A 23,891-nucleotide genomic window follows, 5' to 3' on the forward strand; every position below is an offset into this window, starting at 1 on the left:
CATGACCTGAGCCGAAGACAGACACTGAAATGACTGAGCCACCCAGGCGCCCTATAATTTATTTTTGATAATATAATGAACACCCATTAACCGACCACCCAATCTAAGAGATGTTACAATAACATACCTCCTTACTCCCCATTCTCTCTGCCCTCTTCCCACCCAGCCTCTAAGAGGAAACCATTTTCTCGAACTTTGTGTTTATTATTATTAAACAAGTGAGAGACTATAGGCACCCAAAGAGGTAGGATTCTTTAACAGAAATAGTTGTTATTAACCAAGTTGTAACTTCCTGTGAGTAGTGTCTAGGTCACCTCAGTGAGGCTGGGCATACAGAACCACCAGAGTCTTGGTTGATGAGCTGTTTGCGGTGCCAAGAGCAGGGAGGGTGAGGACCGAGTATGCCAGAGAGCAGGCAGGACCCAGCTCCAAAAACAGGGAGAAGGGCTTCTGAGCCCCCGCCCCATGATACCTGGACTCTACCTATGTGACTTCTGCCCTCCCCTATGATGTCACACAGTGTTGCCCAGGTGACCCCGCTGGGCTTTTCCAGGACTGGACAGAGAGAGACACACCCCGTCTTTACCTTCTTGGGGGTACCAAGAGCCAGTGGTTTCAGCTGCTGACCCCTACGCAGCTGGTCATGGCTCCAAGCCCTGAGGACAACTCCACTGGAAGAATGTCTCACTACTGAGAAAGCTCCAGGCTGCCCCCATCTGCCCAGCCCCCCCACCCATTTCCCCTGTCGAGGTCCCAGAGCCAGTGTACGGCAGCCCAGACACAACACTGACGTCCATACTGTTTGCCAAGCCCCAAAGACTCCAAGGTGCTCAGGCCAGCTGTCTGGGCAGGCCCGATGCCTGACCACCCACCAATATCAGGTACTGGTCCCCAAGTTAAACAAGGCCAAACACTCCTGCCCCCGAGAGGATGGGACGGAAAAAGAAAAAGGTGAGGCCTAGGGGCATGGGTCATGCACCTGCATGAGCTCATCTCTCCTTCAAAGTCCCTTGTTTTATTTGCTTCTAAGTCATGACAAAAGCTCCCCTTCTCTGGGTCTCAGTTTTCACAGCTGCTAAATGGAGAGCGAGGTGGTCTCTGTGGTGCTTCCAGGTTCCAGGCATGCTATACTCTTGGGCCACGTGGGAGCAGAAATTTGGCATGCTTGCAGATCAGCTCCTACTACCCTTACCTGGTTGCTTCTGCCTGGGATCCCCATAGCCCGGAGAAAAATGTAGCTTGAACTGCGTATAGTGCCTCCCCCCAACCATAGCCTGGAAAGGAGTTTTTGCCCTCTTGTCACAGAGGCTCAGAGACCCCACTGAGATGGCTCACCATCACTCTCCAAGATCTTCTAGGAGATTCCCAGGCTGCCGCCCTAGGACTGCCAATGCTCCACTGTCCTACGTCCTTCCAGCCCTGGCCCAGACCCTTGCCCCAGGTCACAGATGCTCAACTCCTAGAAAGAAGGGGTTCTTGTCGGTTGTGATCACTGCTGTATCCCCAGCACTCAGCACAATGCCTGACACATAGTAGGTGCTTAATAAATAGCTAGGACAGAGCAGCAAGACCCTGCCAGGAGGGGACTAAAATCTCAGCGCAGTGAAATGCAAACAGTTCAAATAAATAAATAAATAAATCTTCAAGAGAAAAGTGCAAATAGTTCAATATGAGGCCTCCCTTATCCTCTGCTAACTGGCAAGGCTGAGCCTATGCCCTCGACTGTGCCAAGTACCAACAGGGATGGCAGAATGAGCTAAGACCAAAGGCACCAGGTACTTGCTAACTTGGGGACAGCCTCTTTGCAGTTAGACTCAAACCAAATAGCTACGGGGGCCCCCATTGCGGTTTCTACTTTATTACCCTTGACTTTGGTGTCTTTGGTTCCTGGTGTTCTCTACCCACAGCTGGCTCCTCCCCTTGAGTCCACCCTCCCCCTTTCAGCTACTTTCTGGAATGCCACACACTCAGGACCAGGCCCTCCCACTTGCCTGACCTAGAGGCCCTAAGCAGCCAGCTGGTCCTACCTGCCCACTCAAGCTGGATTTGGGGATCCCAGGAGCATGCATGGGAGCCCTGAGAAGGAGACAGATTTGTTTTATTTCATTCATAACTTTGCAGAACATTTTTAATGACTGAGTAGAATCCCCTAGAAGGATGTTCGTATCGTGGACAGAGTAGTACATATTCATATTTCTTTGGTGAATCTTCCATGTCTCTTATTGTGGTGATGCCTATAGATTTCAGTGTTCTCTGTGTGTAAGGGATATTCATTCTTTTATATATATTGCAAATATTTTCTCCTGTTCGTCTTTTCTTCATATTCTGGTGAATTGGGGGTTATTATAGAAGTTGGTATGGATATTTAATGCAATCAAAGCGATCAATCCTTTCCTTTATGAGTTCTGACTTTTGTGTCATCTTTGGAAAAGCCTCTTCTCCTCCAACTACCACAACTCCCACTGCTAGTCCTGACAAGTATTAGCTACCCAGCTCATGAGCCCAAGGGCATGTACGTTGTGACCATAGAAAGCTTGGCACATCCAGAGAACACTACTAGAGCAGAGCAGAGACCACACAAAGTGGAGGGAGACATGGACCCCATCCCCCTTCCGGCTCTGCCTGCTAGCTAAGCCCAGTGCCCCGGATACAAGGGCTTTTGCCTCCCTGAGCCTGTTTCCCCACCTAGGAAAGGGCCCCACCATGACCATCGTAACTCCCAACCAAGTTCAGATGCTGACACTAGAAGGAACATGAAGGACCATTTTTTAACTCAAAACCTTTGTGATGCAGCTGGGAAACTGAAGGGGCGGGGGCGGGCATTGGTCCCGATGCAGGCACTTCTCTGAGGGAAGCCTGCAGATTCTCATCCAGACGTAGGAAGGCAGAAAGGGGAGGCAGACAGGTTGGCCCATGGCCCCGGCTCCAGGCCTCCCACTTGGGGCCCCCCTGGCCCCCCAGTGGGCACATGCCTGCAGGCCTCACCGGGAGGCACCAGCCTGGCAGCTGGCCTCATGCCCAGAACTGAAGCATGAGCAGTCTTTGTCAGCCCCCCTGGAAACTTTATTTCCCAGAAGGCTGTCCCACAAGGGGAGGCACAGAGCAGCTAGGGGACAGAGAGGGGGCACAATTCATGGGCCCGGTCTTCAAAATCACCAGTTGGGCTCTGGGTTTACCAGGGAGTCAGTGAAAGCCCTTGGGCAGCTGCCGCGCTGCTGGGCCCTCACTTCTGGGGCCCTCGGAAGCTGAGGACAGGCCCTGTACCCCCATAGCAACAGGGGCATGGGCCCACCATCTTAGGCTGCTCCTGGGAATTGGGGCACGGGGGAGACATGAGTCGCCTCTCCTGGCCTCACTGCAGGAACCTTAGGCCTGTTACCGGAAAGACTGAATTACAAACCATCCCAGATATTCCCACTGACCAGGCGGGAATATTAAGACCCCACAGGGAGTTAGGGCAGAGCTCGCCTGAAACCTATATCTCTCGACACCGCAGGCTACTGGTCTTGCTCCTATACCACTAAACCAAGAGACTAAACCTGCAGGAGAGTGGAGTGGGTTATGGGGGATGAGTAGTGAGCATCTCTGACCTGTGAGGGGGAGGGGTGGCTCTGTGCCTGCTTCCCCTCCCTTACCCCCACCCCGTCCCCCTCCATCCCATCCGGTAGGGGTTCCTTCTGAGCACTGACCTCCCTCTCCTCCTTCCACCCTGGCCTGGCAGGGGAACAGAGGAGAGGGGGAGGGATAAGTCTCAACACCTCTGCAGATGGTGACAGGCCCCACTGGGTCTTGGGGAGGGGGCGCTCCTCAGTCGGGGGGGGTCTCTCTTGTAGGGCTGGCACTTCTGGGGCTGGGAGGTGGGGTTCTCACCTCCTAATTAGTCATCTTGTTAGGCAAGGACCACAGCTTGTACAGAGAAGGCCTTTCTGATAACGTCAGACCTGTGGTAAGTGAGGGAGCAAGCCACAGGGACGGATCCACTGTGCCCAGAACCCCCAGGCTCAGGGTGGGAGCAGACAATGTGTGGGGAACCTGGGCCCTCACACAGGGAGCAGGGCAGGTTCCAGACCAGCTGCTCCAAGCCCACAGCCTCCCGTTGGGGAAACTGACTCTCGGAGCATGACTGGCTTCAGGTCCCATGATGGTGAGGAGCAGAGGTGGTTTAAACCCGGCTCTCCTGACACTCAGTGCTCATCACGCCTGAGCCAGAGGATCCAGTCTGCTGGCGTTGCTGCCAGCACCAAAGCCGGCCCCCCAGAACCAGGTCCTCACTCTTCCTGGCCTCTGTCTCCCCTCCATGTCACAGGACTTTGTTCTCGGTCTCCATGGACACTTCCCACTTTGAGGACTCCCCCTACCAGGGCCTGCCCTGGAATGCAGGTTCTGACAGGCCTAACTTTCTAGATAAAAGGGCAACCCTTAGTCACCCTTCGAGGCCCCATCTCCAAGCTGAGGAGGTCCCTTGCTTCCCTCACCAGGCCAGAAGGGCCCCTCTGTGGCCCCTCACATCAGCTAGTGCTGATTAATCAGCAGGAGGGACAAGGATGGGGGGACCCTCCTGCCAGATGAGGCCTCGCAAGGGTAAATCTGGGTTTTCCGTGTCAAGTCCAGGCACGGGGAGTGAGAGTCAGCCAGCCAGTGCAGAAGACCAGCCCAAGCCACAGTAGCCACATGTCCACACCCCTCCCCAACCCACAGTGTTTACGCACAAACTGTTGGCTCTGCCATCCTCCCTGACTCGTCCTGCCTCCAGAATCAAAATGAGCCTGCCCTGAGTTGTGGGAAGTTCCCTCCCCGCTTCGCAGCCTTGCTCTAGCTTCCAGCCTGTGCTTCCAGCCGTGCATGTCTTCCCAACACTTTAAGGCCTCCTCTTCCCAGCTGCCTTCCCTGACTTCCCCCTGACTGCTGCTTCTGTCTCCTCTCGGCAGCTCTCAATACCATGGCCCTTTGGGCCCTGAATCCCCAAGCTGTTGAGCTATTGAGCTCCTGCTTGTGTGTGTGCTTGGGGCCACCAGCCTAGAGACCCCATGTGCAGGCAGGCGCCACTCCGTCTTCCCGGTCTGTAGGGTTCTCTGGGTGGAAGATAGAGGGGCAACTGGGACAGACGCCTTCAGCCCTTTTCGTTAATGCACCGGGTGACTCCATGGATATAGATAAACTTTGTAAAGGGCTGTGCGTGGGAAGGACCTGAAATGACAGGTGGACTGGGCTGAGGTTACAGAGACCGAAGAAGGCCAGCTGCTAGGACCTCGGAAGCAGTCAGGACTTAGGAATTAGAGGCAAACACCTGCAAAAGCAAAGGCTCAGCGGTGAGACTGGACTTGAGAGGTGAGAGCCTGTCTCCGCAAGAAGTGACACAGGGTTGGGGCGGACATGGGGTGTGGGACAAAGGCAGGGAGAAAATGGGGCCAAAGGCAAGTGCCCTGTAGTTCCAAGCTGGGTGGGGGGATGACAGAGGGAAAGGTACTTGGAGGGGAGCAGTGAGGGACCGAAGTTAATAGGGAGGCAGTAAGGACAGCTGACCACCCCAGAGGAGGCCACTCAGCCCTGGCTCTCTCCACAGGTCACTGAGAGCCCAGGGGAGCCCCTGAACACCTTCAGGAGTATGGAATCTGTCACAAGCCACCTGTCCCCCTCTAATAAGGAGACCATCATGGTCACTCTCCACGGGGCCATCAACCTACCCACCTGCAAGGATGACTCTGAGCCGTGGCCCTATGTGGTAGTGTAAGTAGTGCTGGGAGCAAGGGCCGGGGCTGCTGTCGGGCTGTGAGCAGGAACCAGTGTCTGGATATTTGGAATTGCAGCAGCCAAAGTTTGGAGGCGGGACTGTGATACCTAGAGGGGAAAGCCAAGTGTAAATCACACAGGGGCTGTAAGCTCTGTACATGTGAGGCCTGACATCTTCCCCGCTGCGTGGGAGCTGCTCACCAGGGCTGGGGAAGGAAGGAAGAGCCACTCCTTGATCCCACAGCTTGGCCACAGTTTGACCTTAGGGACGCACGGCCTCTGTATACAGAGGCCTGGGCTGGGCTCCCAGTGGGATGGTGGTCAGAGGAAGAAGACCCGAGCCTGCCTCTCCTGGCCTCTGGGTGCCCGATCCCGCCAAGTCCAGTTCTTTTTTTTTTTTTTTAAGATTTATTTATTTATTTGAGAGACGAGAATGAGAGTACATGAGAGGGGGGAGGGTTACAGGGAGAAGCAGGCTCCTCGCTGAGCAGGGAGCCCAATGCAGGACTCCATCCCGGGACTCCAGGATCATGACCTGAGCCGAAGGCAGTCGCTTAACCAACTGAGCCACCCAGCACCCCCGCCAAGTCCACTTCTGCGGTAGGTCCTCACGATCGCCCTCGTCCTCGGCCCCCGCCATTTCTTGGGTCATTTCTCTCATGCGGGATTCGCTAGCTCTGGTCCTTTAATGCACCCCACGCCCACCGCCGGCCAGCCGCAGTCAGGGAGCACACTTCTCACAGCCTGGTGCCTGAGTGAGGCCTGCCCTGCCGTGTCCCGTGTCTGCTGCCCACTTCACGGGCCTCAGTCCGACGGAAGGGCAGCAAGGGGCGACACGGTGTCCAGCCAGCCAGCCTTCGGTAGGGATGCCGGACATGCGTTCGATCTTGATGACAAGGCACTGTGCGGTAAGCCCTCCCACAAGCTGAGCCCCTCTGTGAACAGTGGAAGCCCCCCCACAAGCTACTCTACACCTCCCCGCCTCTACGAATTCCAGCAGTCATTCAGTGCCCGCCTCGGGCTTTGGCCCACATTTCCTTTTGGGGGAGTGCCTGCCCCTGCCCTCTCCCAACACCTGCTGAAATCTCACCTCCAAAGCCTCGAAGGCTCCTCCTCCTCCAGGCAGCCACCAGAGTTGAGCTCTCCCTCCTCTGGAGCCACACAGCAGGGACAACTCTGAGGGCTGATGCACTTTACATAGATACAGTCATGCGCTGCTCTTCTGTGCCCAAACTGGGTGGGGTTCCAGAGCACAGACCCCGCTCCTCCATTTCCCCCACAAGACTCCCGGCATAGGCCTGAGCCCAAGCTTAGGGGTGCCACTGAGGCATAAGGAGTGGCTTAAGGAGCCGGGCTGAGCCACTGAGACAGCCAGTCACTAGGACGACAACCCCGGCACCCCCACACGGTTGAAAGGAGGCTAGATGGTGTGCTGGAGACCAACAGGTGGGACACTTGTTTGTCTCAAAAGCCCCATTTCCACCACCCAGTTCTTTGGCCCTCCCCTCCCCCAACTCCATGTCCCCGGTGAGGAGGGACAGGTGGCCGAGAGTGGGCTTGGCAGGGAGCTCGCCTTCTCCCCTCAGCTATTTCCATAAACCAATTATCGCCGATCATCTCGGGAGATTGAGGCCCTGCCTATCACCAAGCCAGCCTGGGCGGCGGGGCGGGGAGCGAGGCGCGCCGGGTTGCTCCACGGCAGGCACCCGGACCCGCGCCGGCCCCCCCCCCCGGTTGCCATGGGAACGCGCAGCGGGAGCCCAGCCGGCCCGAGCCTGGGTGAGGGGTGTGGGGGCGGCGGGGCGAGCGCATGGCCGCACCCATCTCCACCCCGGGGAGGGGGCCGGTTGCAGGGCCCGGCTCAGCCTGCAGCCCGCGTTCCTGGGCTCCAGGCGGCTCAGGGGCCACCAGCCCCCGGGGGTGCTAATGAGATGCAAATGACAGCAGAAGGGAGGGCTTCGGAGAATGCAGGCCCAGCTGTCAGGGACCTGAAAGGGGCTTTCACAGCGAGCCCCCAGCCCCGGGCAGGAACCCTAGAGGGAGGACCCAGACCCTCGGAAGCCAGAAGCCAGGGGAAAGATCTGGCATGCCCTGGATGTCCTGATTCCACATGCCCGGTAACAAAGCAGACCACAAGCACAGATGAAGCCAGTCCCACCCATGCTCCTTTTTCTCATGATGAATATTGCAATGCTTCAAGTGTATCGAATATAGATTAATATTATTAATCTTTCATCTTCTTTCAAAACACTTTTTCTCATCTCTCTCTTGCCTGTGTTTCTGGTTCCCTCAGCTTGGTGTCCCGGCTGAGCTTCCTGCTCTCTGCCCTCCCGAGGTGTCTCACCTGCGGGGATTCCTGTCCCAGCCTCCTTCCCCTCTGCCTGGGCCCTGCTGCATCCCCAGCAGGCAGACCTATGGGGACAGTGGTGGGGTAGGAGTTAAAGCCTAGGCCTGAGTGTACCCCAGAGCCATTTACTCATTCCACCCACGAGTGGGGAGCTGAAGAGAGTTCCAGGTCTAACGATGGGGACTCCCTAGCTGGGGGCCGGATCATGTCCCTCCTTGTGCAGGCTCCAGCCCGCCTAGTAATAGGGCACACCTCTAGTTGGCGACTGTCCCAGACCAAGAAGTCCCTGTGGCTCATCTTGTGATTCTGCCTCTTTCCATCGGGGCCATCACCTTGCTTCCAATCTGGCCCCCGCTACTCCACTGAAATCGCTTTCTCTAAGGTGACGGCCATGCCTCACCCTATGTCCACTGGGCGTCTCATCTTTAGTGATGCTGGCCTGTCCCCGCTTTCAACCCTAGTCACTCCTTTTCCTCTGTACGCTCTGCGTGACCTCATCCTCATCCTGGTGTGGGTGACCACATTCTTTCACCCCGCAGCCCCCCTCCACTCCATCCCTGGCTTGTCAGTGCGTCTCCTATCTCTGAAATCTGACTGCCTCTCTCTGCCATCTCCCTGACCTTAGGCTACTGCACTGTTTTCTTCTTAGCACATCTGATCTTGCCCCTTTTCAAACCCCCAGGGTTCTCATTGCTCCCAGGGTAAAGAGGATTCCAGGCCCAGCATGGTTGGATCCTTGCCCGCCCCTCCCTTTCTGGGCTCCAGCCATACCAGGTGTTTCTCCATTCTCTGAGCAGACCCCATTCCCTCCCACCCTAGGCCTTTCACGCTCCCTCCCCCAGAACATTCTCCCTTCCCCTCCCCTCTTTGGATCCCAGCTCTCATCACCTCCTCAAGGAAGCCCTCCCTGACCTCCCAGACCAGGCCAAAGTTTCCCGCATTCGGTACTTTCCTAGGACTGCACGCTTCTGCAGGCCACAGATGCAGATCCACGTGTTTGATGTGCTTTTATGGGATCACTGGCATATTCTTCCTCAGTGCCCACCCCCATGGTGCCCCTCTAGTTCCACAAGCGACCACCAGGTCTGTTTTGCTCCCCATCCTACCCCCACTGTTTAACAAAGTACCTGGAACATAGAAAGCTGTCAGCAAATAATTGTTGAATGAATCCGGCCTCGTTTCTAGCTTGCTCTGTGACTTTGGAAAAGTTACTTCTCGCCTCAGAGCCCCAGTACCTCACCTGGGAACCTGCCTGGGAGGGCTGTGCAGAGGGCGGAGCCCCGTGGGAGACGCTGACAGGTGTAAAGCATGACACGGAGTGAGGGGTATCCTTAGCGCCCACAGTGGGCACACAAGGTCGATCAGAAGAAAGCCATGGGGCGGTGGAGAGAAGCCAAAATGGGGTTAGGAAAACCCAGAATCCGGCCCACTGCCCCTGACTCCCGGTGTGACCTCAGGCCAGTCCCTGCCCCTCTCTGAGTCTCCCGTCTTCCTGTGGCCAGCATGTCGGTTCTGGTCTCCATGCTGTTCCTGGCTTGCCAGGCTGGTTTGTGCTCTGACCTGGGAATCAGTCTCAGTGCTTTAGAGATTATAAGAGCCCCAGCTTTACATGCAAGACGGATTCCACGCCCAGGTCTGCTGGGCCGGTGCCCAGGTCCCGGGTCTCCCCTGACTGATCTGGGCCTGAGCAGTGCCCAGCACCTGCCTCGCAGCCTGGCACGGAGAGGCCTGCCAATCAGAGCACAGCAGGGACCAGGAAGGCAGTGGCCCTGACAGTCTGGGGGTGCCCCAGCAGGCTGGGTGTGGGGACGGGGCCAGCTGGGAGACAGCCTGTAGGGTTCGGACCCTTGGCCAAAGGGTTGATGGCTGGGCTGCCAGTTGGCAGCTACTTCTCTGACTGCTGGCTGCCCTCAGCTAAGGAACAGGGCCGGAGCCAGGGCCTGCAGGGGAAGTGCTGCTTCCTCCAGGTGCCTGGGGAAGGCTTGGCCCCGGGCACAGTGGGCAGGGCAGAGCACAGATCAGGCAGGGCCAGTCAGTCACACTCAGAGGATCTTTGGTTTTCTCGGATCAGCCTGAGAGCCCTGACCCTGGCCCCTGACTGAGACTGACCTTGGTCATGCATTGAGCCCTGACTCTGGTCATAGACTGAGCCCTAATCACACACCGAGCTCCAGACTGAGCTCGACCCTGATGACTAATTGAATGAAGAAAGAAAGTACTGAAAGTAGGACAATTGTATAAGTTCCTGGTAAGAGAAGGTTAAAGAAGGGTACATTTACTCAGTGCCTACCATGTACCCGGCAGATATGCTAGGAGTGCGTGCGTGTTCTCGCGTGTGTGTGCGTACGTGTGTGTGTGTGTGCGTGTGTGTGTGTGATGTGTATGTGTTTCATAATTTCATCATCACTTAGTCCTTTGAGTTAGGTAAAATATGGTCTCCATTTTACAGATGAGGTTACTAAGGGCTCGGTGCATTTCTGTGACTTGTCCAGTATCACAGAACTAGAGGGTACCGAAGCCAGGATCCAGGATTCCAAAATCTAAAAGCTTTTTCATCCTCACTCCCTGACTTGATCTTCATGCAGTGGTCACCCCTCTTAGAAGGGGACTGCTGGCACCAGGGTCCTAACCCAGACTTCCAGAGAAGATCCAGGGACCAGTCTGAAGAGCTCTCCTGGGATCTGGATTGCCCACATCTTCCCCCAACTGGTTGTGCACCTTGACCAAAGGCCCCAGAGGGCAGGGATTTGGGCCAAGTGGGCAGAGGCCTGGCATAACTCACAGATGACCTGGGAGCTTGTCTCAGCTGCCAGAGGGTTGGGCTCAGCAAATACAGCAGTAATACACAGTGACAGGGATCACGGGACAGTCCCAGGAATAAAGCAGCCCTCATTTGCTGCTGGTGGCCCATGCTGAGCTCTCACAGAGCTCGGTTCTCCTTACACTCTGGCTTTAATCCAGCCACCCTGACAGGCAGGTTGCATGAGCCCCATGTGATGGCCGAAGAGGCCAAGACCCAGGGGCGCGAAGGGACTTGTCTGAGGTCACAGGGCTGGCCAGTGAGAGTGGAGCAGATGAAGAGAAGTGTCTCCATTTGGTCACTAACAACTCACTGTGGTAGAGGCCAAGGTTCCTCCCCTCCTAGCAGGATGCTTGTGGAAAAAAGGCACAGTATGGGGGAGAAGGCCCAGGGGAGGCCTAAGAATCTTGGGTCTTATCTCCCCTGCAGGGCCCCCAGCCTATGGTGTGACCTGGCCCATCTGCACCTGCTCCGAATGATGTCAGTCCTTTGAGGCTCAGCGCCTCAGAATTTTTGTTCAGTGAGAACGTCCCTGTAACCCAGAGCTGTAAACACAGCTGGTATCAGTGGTTAAAAGGGGGGTTGCCTGAGAACCCCCAGCCAGACTGCAGCCACAAGGATCTCTCCAGATGTTCCCTATCACCACCGTGCAGGGCCTCTGAGGTTTTCTCATGCCTGAAACACTTATTCAGACCCAAAAAGCCTGAGTTCTTCCCCAGAGGCACCGGAATCCTGGAGAGCAGCCCAAGGGAGGCAGTGCTTACTAAGAGAAGCAAGTTTTAATGGGAAGATTTCAGGCAATGAGGCAGGCCAGTGGGGACCCTCCTGGTGTCCTCACTGCATTATGCACAGGCTGTCCTGTCTGCTTATTTCTGAGCACGGGCACAGCTGCTGACAGGGCCCCTCCTCCTGCCCCAGACCCCAGCCCCAGGAGGCTGGGTCCTCCCTCTGGGCTCGGTCTGGCTCCTGTCCCCCTTGCCTCCCACACAGGCTTCCAGGTCAGGGGCCGCATGGTTTGGCATCCATCCAAGAGAGTGGCAGGCTCCTCCTGCCCTCGTGCTGTGCCCCTTTCTGTCACCTCCCATCCCTGACACACACTGAACTTCCATCAGAGGGAGTGGCACCAGGGGTGACAAAGTCGGTGCCTTCAGGCGGGAGGAGCCGGCTCCAAGGATGCTGAAAGCAGCCGGGTGTATGAGACAAACAGGAGCACAGAGCTCCTTCATCAGCCCCTCCGGTGCCTACCTTGGAGGAACGCGGGCTCAGGTTGTCAGCTCTCTCTATTTCGCGAGAAGCCAGAAATCCAGATCGTTGTGTGAAATCAGCCGGTTTTTATGTGCAGACCAAACACCTCTGCTCAGTTGAATCTCTGGGCCTTGCCCTGTGTCTGCCCCTCCTGAACCCCCCAGCCCCTCGGACTCAGCCTCCGCATCCGGCTTCTCCAGTGTCCTCTTCCACCTGGGGCCCGTGGCCTTCCCTTGGATGCCCGTTCTCTGTTCGCGTCTCAGAGGCACACCCCCCCTTCCTGAAGCCCCCTCTTTCCTTGCTTCCAGGACAAGCCGCCCCTGATTCCCTCTTCTCTCTCTGGCCCCTCCTCTGTGGCAGCCTTTCTCTCTATAACCCAGACATGCTGGTGCTCCCTGCTCAGTCCTTGTCTTCTCCCTGTATCTGTCCGCCCCCTGGGAGATCTCCCTCATCCCAGGCTACCCTCAGTCCCCATCCTGAAGGCCCAGGAGTGTCTAGACCCACCCATTTCTGATTTCCAGAGCAGTCCCCACTCCCTGCCTGAAGGTGCAGAGGAGAGCAGCCACACCCACATGGATGGGAGGCTGGGGGTTTGGCTGGCCTCCAGTGCTCCAGGGGCGGTTACTCCTTCCATCGAGGCCCACCTGTAGTGGTGTAGCACCATCAGCAATTAGTGATGGTTCATTAGAGTCCAATTAATAAATGAAACCCAGGATGAGAGCCATTGCTTTGCTAAGAATAATAGCCCTGCTCCATGCCTGAAGTGGCAGACTCCCAAGAGCTCAGAACCCACAAGAACCAGCTGCACTGGCGGCTAGCGGTGGGGCACACTCGGGGTGGAGGGCATTGATGTTGATGGGCTCTGGCCCGGTAAAGTGGGAGGAGAGAGGGGAGCTTCAACCCCGACATCCCTGCCTGGGATCTTAGCTCCTCTTTTGCGGAGCCCTGGCTGCATCTTCTGGCCCAGCAATCCCAGGGGAGCTTGGCCAAGGCCAGAGGTATGAGGGCAGGGCTTTGCGCTCCTTCCTCTCTGGCCTCAGAGGACATGGGTATGGAGAGAAGAGAGCTGGAGAAGGAACGGGGTCAGGGAGGACCACAAGACTCACTCTTCTGACTACCCATGTTCCCAGCACACTGACCCTGAATCAACCAACCATGCCCTCACCACGGACCTGCCCATGAGACTGTTCATGCCTCAGGCTCCATCCTCCAAGTGGGAAGGGCCTCCTCTCCATCTATTCAAGCCCTGCAACCTCCAGAAAACCTTGCCTCTCCAGTCCAGCCCAGGCAGGATCAAAACCCCAAAAATCCAGCCTTTGACCACCCCATTCGGGTGACCATCTCTGCAGGGGCCAATTTACCCCTCCTACCCCTGTTGCATACGGCTGGGCTTCTGGGCATGAGACACATCATTGGGTTTTTCTGTGCCTTCCTGAGATGGAAGTAGGCCTGTTTCTGGGAGTCTGGCTGCCTCTTCAACTTTGGAAGGATGGGGAGGCTGGACTTCCTGGTTCAGAGGCCGGCATGGAGGGTGCAGGTAGAGGGGAATTGCCCTGCCTTCTCAGGACAGAATGGGGCCCAATCACGACACACCTGGCACCTGGCCTGGAGGAACCTACCTCTAAGTTTCCCAGGTGAGCAAGCAACAGGACTGTGCAGGACCAGGTCAAAAGATTGCAAGAACCTTGTTCTACTATCCATCCACCTGAAGGTTCTGCCCTTTGTCCATTCTTATTCTGCCTGACCATCTCCTTCCTCGGGGCTTCTGGGAACATCTCTCTGGTCTTTCAGGATTCAGGGTCCTGCCGAGCCAGGACCCCAGCAACCCAAACAGACTCAAATTGGGATCCTCCCCTTCCCCTTGATCTCCTAGGGGCTGCCCTGGGAGCGACACTCAGGACAAGCCAGGTGGTCTGCATCCTGGGCTTCCAAAGCCCTGCCCTGGAGGAGGACAGACCTTGACAGTTGTTCATGCTCTGATACCTTGAGGAGTGTGGGAGACCAAGCGGACAGGCCGGGCAAGTGCAAGGGGGCGACTTAGAGGCCTGGGAGGTGGGAGATGGGGTATGGTGTGGCACACAAACCTCCCCAGGGAAGCCTGTGTGTCTGTGTATGCATGTGTCCATGCATGCACGCACATGCTTGTGCGCTTGCGCTGAGGGAGGGGAAGCAGAGGAGAGGCCGGTCAGGGGAGACTTCCTGGAGGCAGGGACAATGACACACACAGGTCCCACCCCTAGAGGTGTATGCTCTAGAGGGCATTTCAAAGGCTGGGTGGCAGGTGGGGGAGCAGCTCAGGAGCTTGCACTCCCCCTCCCCATCAGTGCCCCCCGCTACCCACCCCACTGCTCACCTCCCTGGTAGCTGCAGCCCCTGGGGACCAGACCACGCATCTCCCTTAGTTACAGCCTCGGACAAGGAAAGCAAAATCCATCTTCTTCCTTCCCACTCACAGATGTGCTTATGCCTCACCCCTAGCCCCGGCTTGGGTGGGAGCCCTGGAGCCTTCTGGCTGGTTTGCCAAACATCCACCTATCCCTCCAGGGCGCTGGGGGGTGGAGGTGGGGGCTGGCAGAGAGGGGTTTCCTTTTCTGGGAAGCTTGAGACCCAGGATTGCTAAACTGTGCCTCTGAACCGAACCCCAGTTCCATCCTGGTGTGACTGTCCCCCATGGCTGGATTAAGTCGGAGCCCCAGGACAGCAGGCAGCACCCGGCAACACCCCCGGGGTCTGTGTGCTAGAACCAGGCTGGGGCTTTAGGGACCAGAGGGAGGATCTTGCTCTTGCAGCTGGGCCGTGTGTGGGCGGGTCCTGAAGAGGCTCCCTGGCTCTGAAACTGCACTGGGAGACCTGAGCCCCATCAGGGGCTGGGGGTCCTAGAACCCAGCCTCCCATGTGCCCAGCTGGGGGTGCAGAGCGGGGACTAGGAGCAAGGAGTGAGCTGGCCCCCTTCACCCCTCTAGATCTCCAGTTTCTAGAATAGCATCAAGGCCTGAAGGAGTCAGCTGTGCCAGGAAAAGCCATTATCCTGACAGCCTCCCTCCACCTGCTAAAAGCCTCCCTCCTTCCCCGGGGGGCCTCACCCCTCCTGAGTTATTCAGCCTCCACTCACCTAGCCCTGACAGACCTCTTTGGTGTGTGTTGAGGGAAGGGAGGGAAGGGAGTCTTGCTTAACCCCTTCTACGCCTGAGCGGAGTCAGCACCAGCAGGCTCCCATGGCCTTGTCCCTCGCCTGTCCCCATCTCTTTCCACCTGGAGTGCCTCCCACCAGGAGCTTATGAGAAAGGGAGGGGACAAGGGGCTGAAGACCTCTCAGGAGGGTGGAAGACAGGCTGGCAAGAACAGGCCATGGGTTCCAGCTGAGGTCTGTCACTGCACTGCGTGTGACCCAGGTCCCCTGGCTCAGGTCTCCTCTCTGGGTGCCGGCAAGCCCCCAGGGGGCCCTCTGAGTGCCGGGAGCTTAACACGCTTTCTTCCTGGTCCTTATAACCGCCCTGGGAGGGAGGGCCAACCTACAGAGCAGAACACTGAGGCTCAGAGAGGGCAGGTGCCTGGTCAAGAGGTAACAGTGGGCTCAGACCCGGTTGTGTGTCGCTCTGAAGCCGGTACTCCCTCCAGGACCCCACACCTTGGTCACAGCAGCCAGAGACCCCCGGTTGTAGACCCAGAGTTGGAGTCAAGCTGGGGGAACCCCAGGCCAAGGGCAATTAAAATGATTATGATTATTACTATTCAACACCGTCGTGGTGCTTAACAATGTGTCAAGTGCTTTACACATATTAATTCATTTCATGCCCACAACGGCCCTGCATTATCAACCCCCTTTCACAGATGAAGGAAGTAGAGCACAGCAAGATTATGTACCTTGCCAAAATCATGCAGCTATGAAGGGGCAGAGCTAGGATTTGGAACTCCAGGGACCCTGCTGTCATCACCATGCCACACTGCCTCTCAGCCGAAGCAGAGGGGAGTTTTCAGTTGACCACTAGAGCTTGGCGACAGGACTCTCATAAGAATGGTTGTCCATGGGAGTCCTATAGACAACTGGGGAGCAAAGATCCAGGCTGCTATGTCACTCAGGTCCAGAAGACAGAATGAGGACCTGGGGGGTGGGGGGGAGCCAGAAGGCTTCCTGGAGGACAGTAGGATGAGCTGGGAAGGCCACAGGCTGGTTTAGCTACCATGTGGGGCACATTGGCTCAGAGATTCTGGGCCAACTCGCCTGCCCCACACTCCCTCTGGGGGCCTCCGGGGGTGGTTCCGAGGCTGGTGAGGACACCATCTGTGCTTCTGCTTGGGGAACCATCGGCGGTGCCTCCCCCTCCCGAGTACGTGGTGCGACTCCCCTGCTCCAGGCTCTGGGATGATTCCTCACCCATGATTGCTGCAGTTAATGTAGCAGTACCATTTACAGCCCCAACATAATAACCTCCTCAACAGAAGAAGTATTAACTCTCTCGCTGAACTGTTTGATGGCTCGGGAGCTCAGGGACACTTAACTCAGATACCTGTGGGATGCACTGGGTTGCAGAGGGCCCAAGCTTCGGCCTCACCTTGGACACCCTGGCCTTGCACAACCCCTCACCGCCCTCTGCCCTGTCCCATGCCCTGCTCCCAGTGTCCAACCCAGGGCCCTGCACACAGTGGGTGCTGTAGAAGGCAGGAGCCCGAGTGTGCTCCATTGTAAAGGTTCAGAGCCCGGGGAGCTGGCCTGAGCCTCAGGAATCTGGGCCAGCAGCTTAGGGAAATGAAGCTCAAAGGAGGAGCCAGCCAGGCAGGCACCACACAGCCGCCCTGCCCAGAGACTTCCTCCCAGGGGACAGAACCTAGAGAAGAGAGTCAGGATGGGGAGTCTGTGCACACAGGCGCCTGCTGGGGAGCCCTGCCCAGGCAGGGGGCAGGAAGTCAGACAGGCAAGCCGTCTATCCCTGCTCCCATCCCCAGCCCCGGCCTCTGGTGCCTGGGTCCATGTGAAGGCCTCAGGGGTGGTCAGCAAGACAGTGTGGTCACCTGAGCAGTCAGAGCAACTGAGGAGAGAGGCCCAGCGTCCCCTGGGCCTCGGATGACACGAGTGTGTCTGCCTAGGAGGGAGCTCGTTATGCTCCGTCCACCCTTTACTCAGATTTATGGACAGCGTGTCCAGGAGGGCTGAGCAGCGGGCCGGACACCCTTCCTCTGACTCAGCCTGCTCCTCCCCTCCCCAGGAAAACCACATCTGAGGACACGAAGAACCAGAATGCTAAGGCAGTCACATCTGTGACCTCAGAGCCCACCAAAGCCCCTATCTGGGGGGACACGGTCAAAGTGGAGCTTCAAGCTGAGGATGTGGAACGAGAAGGTGAGGCAGGGGCGAAGGGGGCTGGTGTGCAGGGGAAGGGTGTGAGGCAGAAGCAGCCTCCCTCTCAACTCAGCTGGAAGCCACCTGAACACCTCTTTGGGCTCAGTTAAAAGCGCTTTAAAGAAAAAAAATCATAATACTGTCATGCCTCATCTCCTCGGTCTGCTCGAAAAATGAGTTGTTCCACATAAATGAATTTGCCAGACAATGAAAGCTTATCTTTTTATGCCCCTGTTATCATTTTCATGGTTGTTATTACTACCGCCTCCCACTGAAATAGCACATTGCAGCTTCCTGGCACATCCCCACACATCGCTCATTGGAGTCACACCTCCTGCGAGAAGCCATGCTGCTCCCATTGCTTAGGTGGGAACACTGAGATTCGGGGAACTTAAATAACTGGCTCAAGCTCATGCAGTCAGTAAGTGGAGGACCTAGGATTAGCGTACATGCTCTCACTGCAGCTCCAGGGTTCTAACTGCTTCCCTAGAACGGCTCCTTATCCTGCCCTGGCTCCCTGGTACTGCCCACAGTCAGATAGCAGTGTTCCTGAGGGCCACGGTGCACTTTTGTAGAAACTGCCTACTAGTTCTTGCTCCTCCACCCCCGGAAGCCTTTCCAGTCCCTGCGTTTCAGCAAATTCTAGCACTGTAGGTAATTTAACTTTTTCAAGGCAGGACTCATCCCGAAATCTCCAGGTACAGGTGTGCATACATGTGTGTGTGCTCGTGGTTTCTGCTCTTGGGCGAGCTCAGGCTGGGCACACAGGAGTATCGACTCGCAGGTGCCAGGACAGCTGTGGGCACTGGCATCAGGCTTAGTCAGCACAGACCACAGGTGCCCACGATATCTCTGCTCTTATCAAGTCAGAAGAACCTCAGGCTCCCGTCTTGCAGGTGGTCCTCCCCTCAGAGGACTGGCTTTACTTCTCCCCTTGAAATCTCACTAGGGACTTAGAACTCCTGTCGGCCTCACAAAGAACAGAAAGCCAGCTGCTAAGGGCAGGGGAAGAGAAGAGAAGCAAAGCACAAGGAGACACATCAATAAAAGGGGAAGAAGCTAGTTCTGGGTCAAGCCAAAGGATATTTTTCTGCCTATAAAGGGATAGGTGGGGCTGCTGGGGTGAATTAAGAATATGTGGAAGAGGAGGAGAAACTGACCTAGGATTTCATGCACATGTATTTTGTTTGTGAATGCCTGCCTGCTGGCCCACATGTATGTGTGAAAGTAGTATGTGTGAGTCCGTGCTTGTGACTGTGCCATAGGCTTGCCCGTGTGTCGTGTGCGTGTGTGTGTGCTGCAACAGTGTGTTGTGTGTGTGCCTAGATTTATCTGGGAGGTGGCGTGCGCCTGGCAGTACGTGTGTGTATAGTGTGTGTATGTATATGTGCGTGTGTGCATGCATCTCTGTGGCTGACAGGAAGTTAGGGGTTGTGGTGAGTGGACCTGGGATCCCATCCCACCTTGAGCTCTGCATATTCGGAGTGACTATAGGAAAGGACATGATGAGTCAGTGGCCTTGGGGCCCATCTGTGCAGCAGAGAGGGGACCGGACTCACTGCGGAAAGAACAAGAGGGTAGGGAAGGCCTCCTGGATAGGCAGGGAATATTGGCAGGCTCCTCTTTGCAGATTGAAGTAGCTGGATGCTTGTTGGAACCTGGTTGGAACCGGTTGCTGTGGTGATGTCTGTGGTGGGGGTGGGGGAGATGGGGGCCAAGCCAAGAGGTGGCGGGGAGGGGAGGAGGTAGCTCAAGGAGGTGTTAATGAAAAGCAAAGGGGAGTTGCAGACCCATGTCAGGGCCAAAGCAGGGGGGTGGCAGAAATGGCTTGTTGGCCACACAAAGGGAACCGTGGGAGGCCAGAGGGGCACAATGCCCAGAGAAGAAGCTGATGAAGCGTGTTTGCAGCATGGAGACAGGAACAGGGAGGGATGGCTGTCCATTCCCCCAATTACAGCTCATCTGCTGGCTGCCCACACAGAGCTCCGAAGATTGGGGTAGGGGGGAAAAATGCAAGATGTTCACCCCTTCTTTCAGCCTCAGCAAATTCCAACCAGATTTGGGGACTTAGGGCCCATGGATAGTGGCCATGAGGGGCTACAGCTTCCACAGCTACTGTTGAAGCTTTGGCTGGGAGCACTGGAATCCTCCAGCTGAGTTTTTTCAGTTCTGCTCAGGGCTGGGTGAGTATACGGAGCACTACAGATGGTTAATGAGGAGGAAAATAGTGACAACTACAAGGAGCATTTGCTTAGAATTTCATAACTTGAAAAACACATTTCCCTCCTTACAACAATAGTAGGAGAGGGACAAGGTTTTTCCTTTTTAAAATATTAACATTTTGCAGAGCAGGAACATGAAGCTCAGAGAGGTTAAGTGACTGACCAAAGGTCACAGAGCAAGTTGGTGTGTTAGTACTAGAACCCAGGTCTGCTCACTTCAAATCCTTTGTCTTACTCTACTTCTTTCAAGACAACCTCGAGTCTTCTGGGTACCCATTTCCCTTTCTTTCCTTTTAGCACAGATCCCATATGGCCAGCTCTTGAGGGACTTCGGCAAGTGTCTTTCCCTTTATGTATCCAGAGTAGCTGTGGGGAGGAGGAAGAACGGAAGAGTAATTAGCAAAGGCTCCTCCTCCTCCACACACTCATCCAAATGACCCACCCAGGGGCACCTGGGTGGCTCAGTCGGTTAAGTGACTGCCTTCAGCTAGGGTCATGATCTCACGGTCCTAGAATCTAGCCCCACATCGGACTCCCTGCTCAGTGGGGTGCCTGCTACTCTCTCTCCCTCTGTTTGTGCTCTCTCTCTCTCAAATGAATAAATAAAATCTTTTTAAAAATGCAAATGACCCACCCAACTCCAAGTGACTGAGAGCCACTGCTGAACCTACACAGCCGGCAGCTGTCCGTGGTGCTGATGTGTCCTTATCTCAAGTACACTTGGTCTACTCCAGTCTCTATCAGGTACACCTGTCTTTCCCATCCTCTCTTTCCCGTTTTTCTCTAAATCTTTTAGAGCCTTCCTCCTCCATATCTCTTATTCTCTCTCCCCCTCTTCCCTCCTTCTTTTCCTCCTTCCCCATCTCCTCTTCTTCCTCAAACCACAGACTTCCAGAGTGGAGAGATGCCCCCAGGATCACAAGCTCAGCCTCTCCCATCAGCCATTTACTATCTCTGTGATGGTGATCAAGTTATTTAACCACTCTCAGCTCCACTAATCACATTTTAAAAACAGAGATGGTGATTCCTACTTGAGGGGTTGTGGTGGGGATTTGTTGGAATAGTGACTCAGGAGCAACCATCCCTGTATCTGGCACACAGCATGTGCTCACTAAGCAGGATTGCCATGATTTTTTCCAGGTCATTGGTATTCTCCCCAGAGTTCATCCTGAAGTTCATGCATTTTATGACAAAATGTAGTCTCTTTGGAGGGAGTTTTCTTTTTTTCTTTTTTAAAGATTTTATTTATTTATTTATTTGACAGAGAGAGACAGCGAGAGAGGGAACACAAGCAGGGGGAGTGGGAGAGGGAGAAGCAGACTTCCTGCTGAGCAGGGGGCCCGATGTGGGGCTCGATCCCAGGACTCCAGGATCATGACCTGAGCCGAAGGCAGACACTTAATGACTGAGCCACCCAGGCACCCCATGGAGGGAGTTTTCTAAGTGTTACATTGTTCATAGTGTTAGTCTAGTTTTCATTTCCTTGGAGTAAACTTTTGTTGATATTTGTATTGAAAGATTTCTTGAGCAGATCCTGTTTCCTTACTGAGACTCAGTTTCCCCATTTGCAACATGTGGGAGGTAAGCCCTCCCTTCCCTGCCTGAAGAGCTGGTGAGAGTGTCTGTGACTAAGGGAAGTGGCTCCTAGGAAGGGGTACTATTCCTGCTTGTGTGTGTGTGTGTCTCTGTGCCAGCATATGTGTGTCTCTTGACATGGGGGCTCCATTCTGGGTGTGTCCACCTCTGGGCTGGGAGTTTCTGGACCATAGGACAGAATTACATCTTTGGATTCTAACAGCACCTGGCACGGAGACTTGTCCTGGGCCCGGGGCTCAAACAGCACTTGTGAATGTGTGTGAATGTGTGTGTGTGTGTGTGTGTGTGTGTGTCACATGTATACATGTGCATGTTGGTTCCTCAGCAGGGCCCCTGCTCCCTGCTCTGGGCAATGTCTCACCTCCTACTGGCTCACCTCACTGGGTGGGATGTTGATCAGCTAAGCCCTGTTTTGACCTTGTGATCTTTTTTCTCTATTAAGATGTGGTCCTCAAGGTGATGGACAATAAAAAGAAAGAGGAACTGTTGTCCTACCAAATCCCTATCAAGTACTTGCGTGTCTTCCACCCCTACCACTTTGAGCTAGTGAAGGTGAGTCAGAGCCCTGAGCCCATGAGGGCCTGGGATGGGTAAGGGGAGAGCAGGTGGGAACCACCTTGATGCCCCCAGCTATTCCCTCAGAGCTTCCCATGCTCACCTTGCAGTATGACAATTCTTGGACCATATGGGGCTCCGGAAACCCAGCTCCTGGCAGGTAGACATGAATGATTTCCATGAGAATTTGGAATTCTCCAAATTCATCTCTGTAAAAGAGCCCAATAGCATGGAACATCTACTACATTAAATAAATATGCCAATGAAAGATATATTCTGATTTCATGTATGTTAAAAGTGGGACTGTATCTAAAAAGCAAAGAAATACAGTATTTACAGAATATCTATGTCCCAGCTCCCGGGCCAGACACCATCTCTAATCCTCCAGGTGAATTACATTTTGCATACATAGGACTGGGACCCAGAGAGAGGAATCCTCCCAACCTGGGTGACAGAGCAAATGAGTAGCAGAGTGGAGGGTGAGCCCAGGTCACCTGTCTCCCAGGTCAGTTCTTTCTGTGCTGCCACACACTGCCTTGGCAGGAGGAAGGCCCAGAAGATTTGGGACAGGTGGGAGAGAAAGTGCTCCCTGGAGTGCACCCCTCAAGTAGGCAACTGGGCAGGAGCCTGGAGTGGGGAGCCTCAGGTGTCTCCGTCCATGGCCTGAACTTCCCAGGACAACTCCCCCATCGGCTCCCTCTCCCCAGTGCTGACTGGTGGAAGGGAGAACTCATTCTTTCATGGCTCAAGCACTTAGTAAGTACCCACTATGTGCTAGGCACTGGGCCAAGATGAACAGAGCATTACTTTCCCCTCAATGTGCCCTCCAGACCCCTACTGTGGCTTGGAGTAAAGAACAATGTGATGCAAGATTGCCTGGATTCCTATCCCTGGTCTGCCTCTTGCTAACTGTGTACCCATGGGAAGCTGCTTAGCCCACTAGGCCTCCACTTCTCATTGGCAAAATAGAGAGACACCGAGCAAGCATTTGGATAATCAATTGCAACAATGGGCATAAAGCCCCTGGCAAAGTACCTGCCACGTGGTGGGTGCTCAGTTGGTTCCTCTCCTTTCTTCCCACCAAGCCCTGCCCTGATCTTCTTTCCAAGCACCTCCTCAACCATGACCTAAGGGTCTTTACCTTCCTTAAGCCCCTTCCCTAAGCCTGGATGAGGTACCTGGAGCAGGCAGGGACAGGAAGGTCCAGAGAGATGAGTGACTCACCTGGAAGGCTCAGCACTTTAGCTGTGATTCTGCGATCATCACCCAGGCCTTCTGGCTCTCTGGCCACTTACAACCCAGGCCTTGTTATCACATCTTCACAAAGAGAGCAGGCAGGCAGTGGTCCTTGTGAGGGCGATGAAATATTCAAATAGAAAAGGGAAGATTTATTATATTGATCTTGGAAGGGCTCGCGGGGACCATGAGCTTTAATTATCAGCTCGGAGCCCCGGTGGAGCAATGCCAAGTGATTGTCTGCAGAGGGCTGGATTTATGGCCAGGGGCTTCCCCTTAGTCACTCGCCTTCTTGTGTGTCTTCTTCCTTCCCCCTGACCCAAGCCCGCCCAGTCTGGAAAAGCTGAAGAAGCCACTGCCAAGACCCAACTGTACGCGACCATCGTTCGGAAGGGCAGCTTCTTCCCCCGCTATGTCGGCAGCAAACACACAGCTCTGGAGGTGCCAGACTGGGGCCCGGGGTGGGGGTGGGAGGAGACAAGCTTTGAGCAGCCCCCAGACCCTGCCCTTCACCACCTCCAATTGGCTTGACTTTATGAGGCAGGGAAGGGTGTCTGGGGAAGAAACCAACAGGGCCTTTCAAGAATAGCCAAAGGACTTTGTGAAGGACAAGCCCTGGGATGCCTAACCTTTCCCAGCACTTCCAGGCACACAGTCCTGCCCTAACCTGGCCGTCTCTTGCTCTGCTCCACACACCATGCAGGCAGGATGGAGAAGGGGAGGATACCAAAGCCTATGTCTGCCTGAATCTCATGGGGGTGACCCCCCACTTTGGCCCATAGTCCCTTCCTATTTTCTCTCATGTTCTCTCCCTCTTGCAGT

At 55.3% G+C, this 23,891-nt stretch overlaps 1 protein-coding gene and 1 long non-coding RNA gene across 2 annotated transcripts in view; one reads left to right on the top strand and one right to left on the bottom strand.

Moving 5' to 3' along the window:
- Positions 1–930: 930 nt before the first annotated feature.
- CCDC33 (coiled-coil domain containing 33) overlaps positions 931–23,891 on the top strand; it is an 84,381-nt gene continuing 61,420 nt past the window's right edge. The window contains exons 1-5 of the mRNA XM_088025142.1: positions 931–951; positions 5,564–5,727; positions 17,327–17,460; positions 21,721–21,830; positions 23,394–23,510. Coding sequence (XP_087881268.1) covers positions 931–951; positions 5,564–5,727; positions 17,327–17,460; positions 21,721–21,830; positions 23,394–23,510 — 546 coding nt within the window. The remainder of the gene's footprint in view (positions 952–5,563; positions 5,728–17,326; positions 17,461–21,720; positions 21,831–23,393; positions 23,511–23,891) is intronic.
- Positions 19,595–23,891, bottom strand: part of LOC148163963 (uncharacterized) — a 32,910-nt gene continuing 28,613 nt past the window's right edge. Inside the window, exons 2-4 of the long non-coding RNA XR_015768641.1 lie at positions 23,058–23,180; positions 21,937–22,042; positions 19,595–20,048 (exon numbers count right to left, since the gene is read on the bottom strand). This is a non-coding gene — a long non-coding RNA (uncharacterized LOC148163963). The remainder of the gene's footprint in view (positions 20,049–21,936; positions 22,043–23,057; positions 23,181–23,891) is intronic.

The sequence above is a fragment of the Eumetopias jubatus genome, unplaced genomic scaffold, assembly GCF_037043125.1.
Source record: "Eumetopias jubatus isolate StellerSeaLion01/CBP00866 unplaced genomic scaffold, mEumJub1_p1.0 scaffold_7, whole genome shotgun sequence".
Lineage (NCBI taxonomy): Eukaryota > Metazoa > Chordata > Mammalia > Carnivora > Otariidae > Eumetopias > Eumetopias jubatus.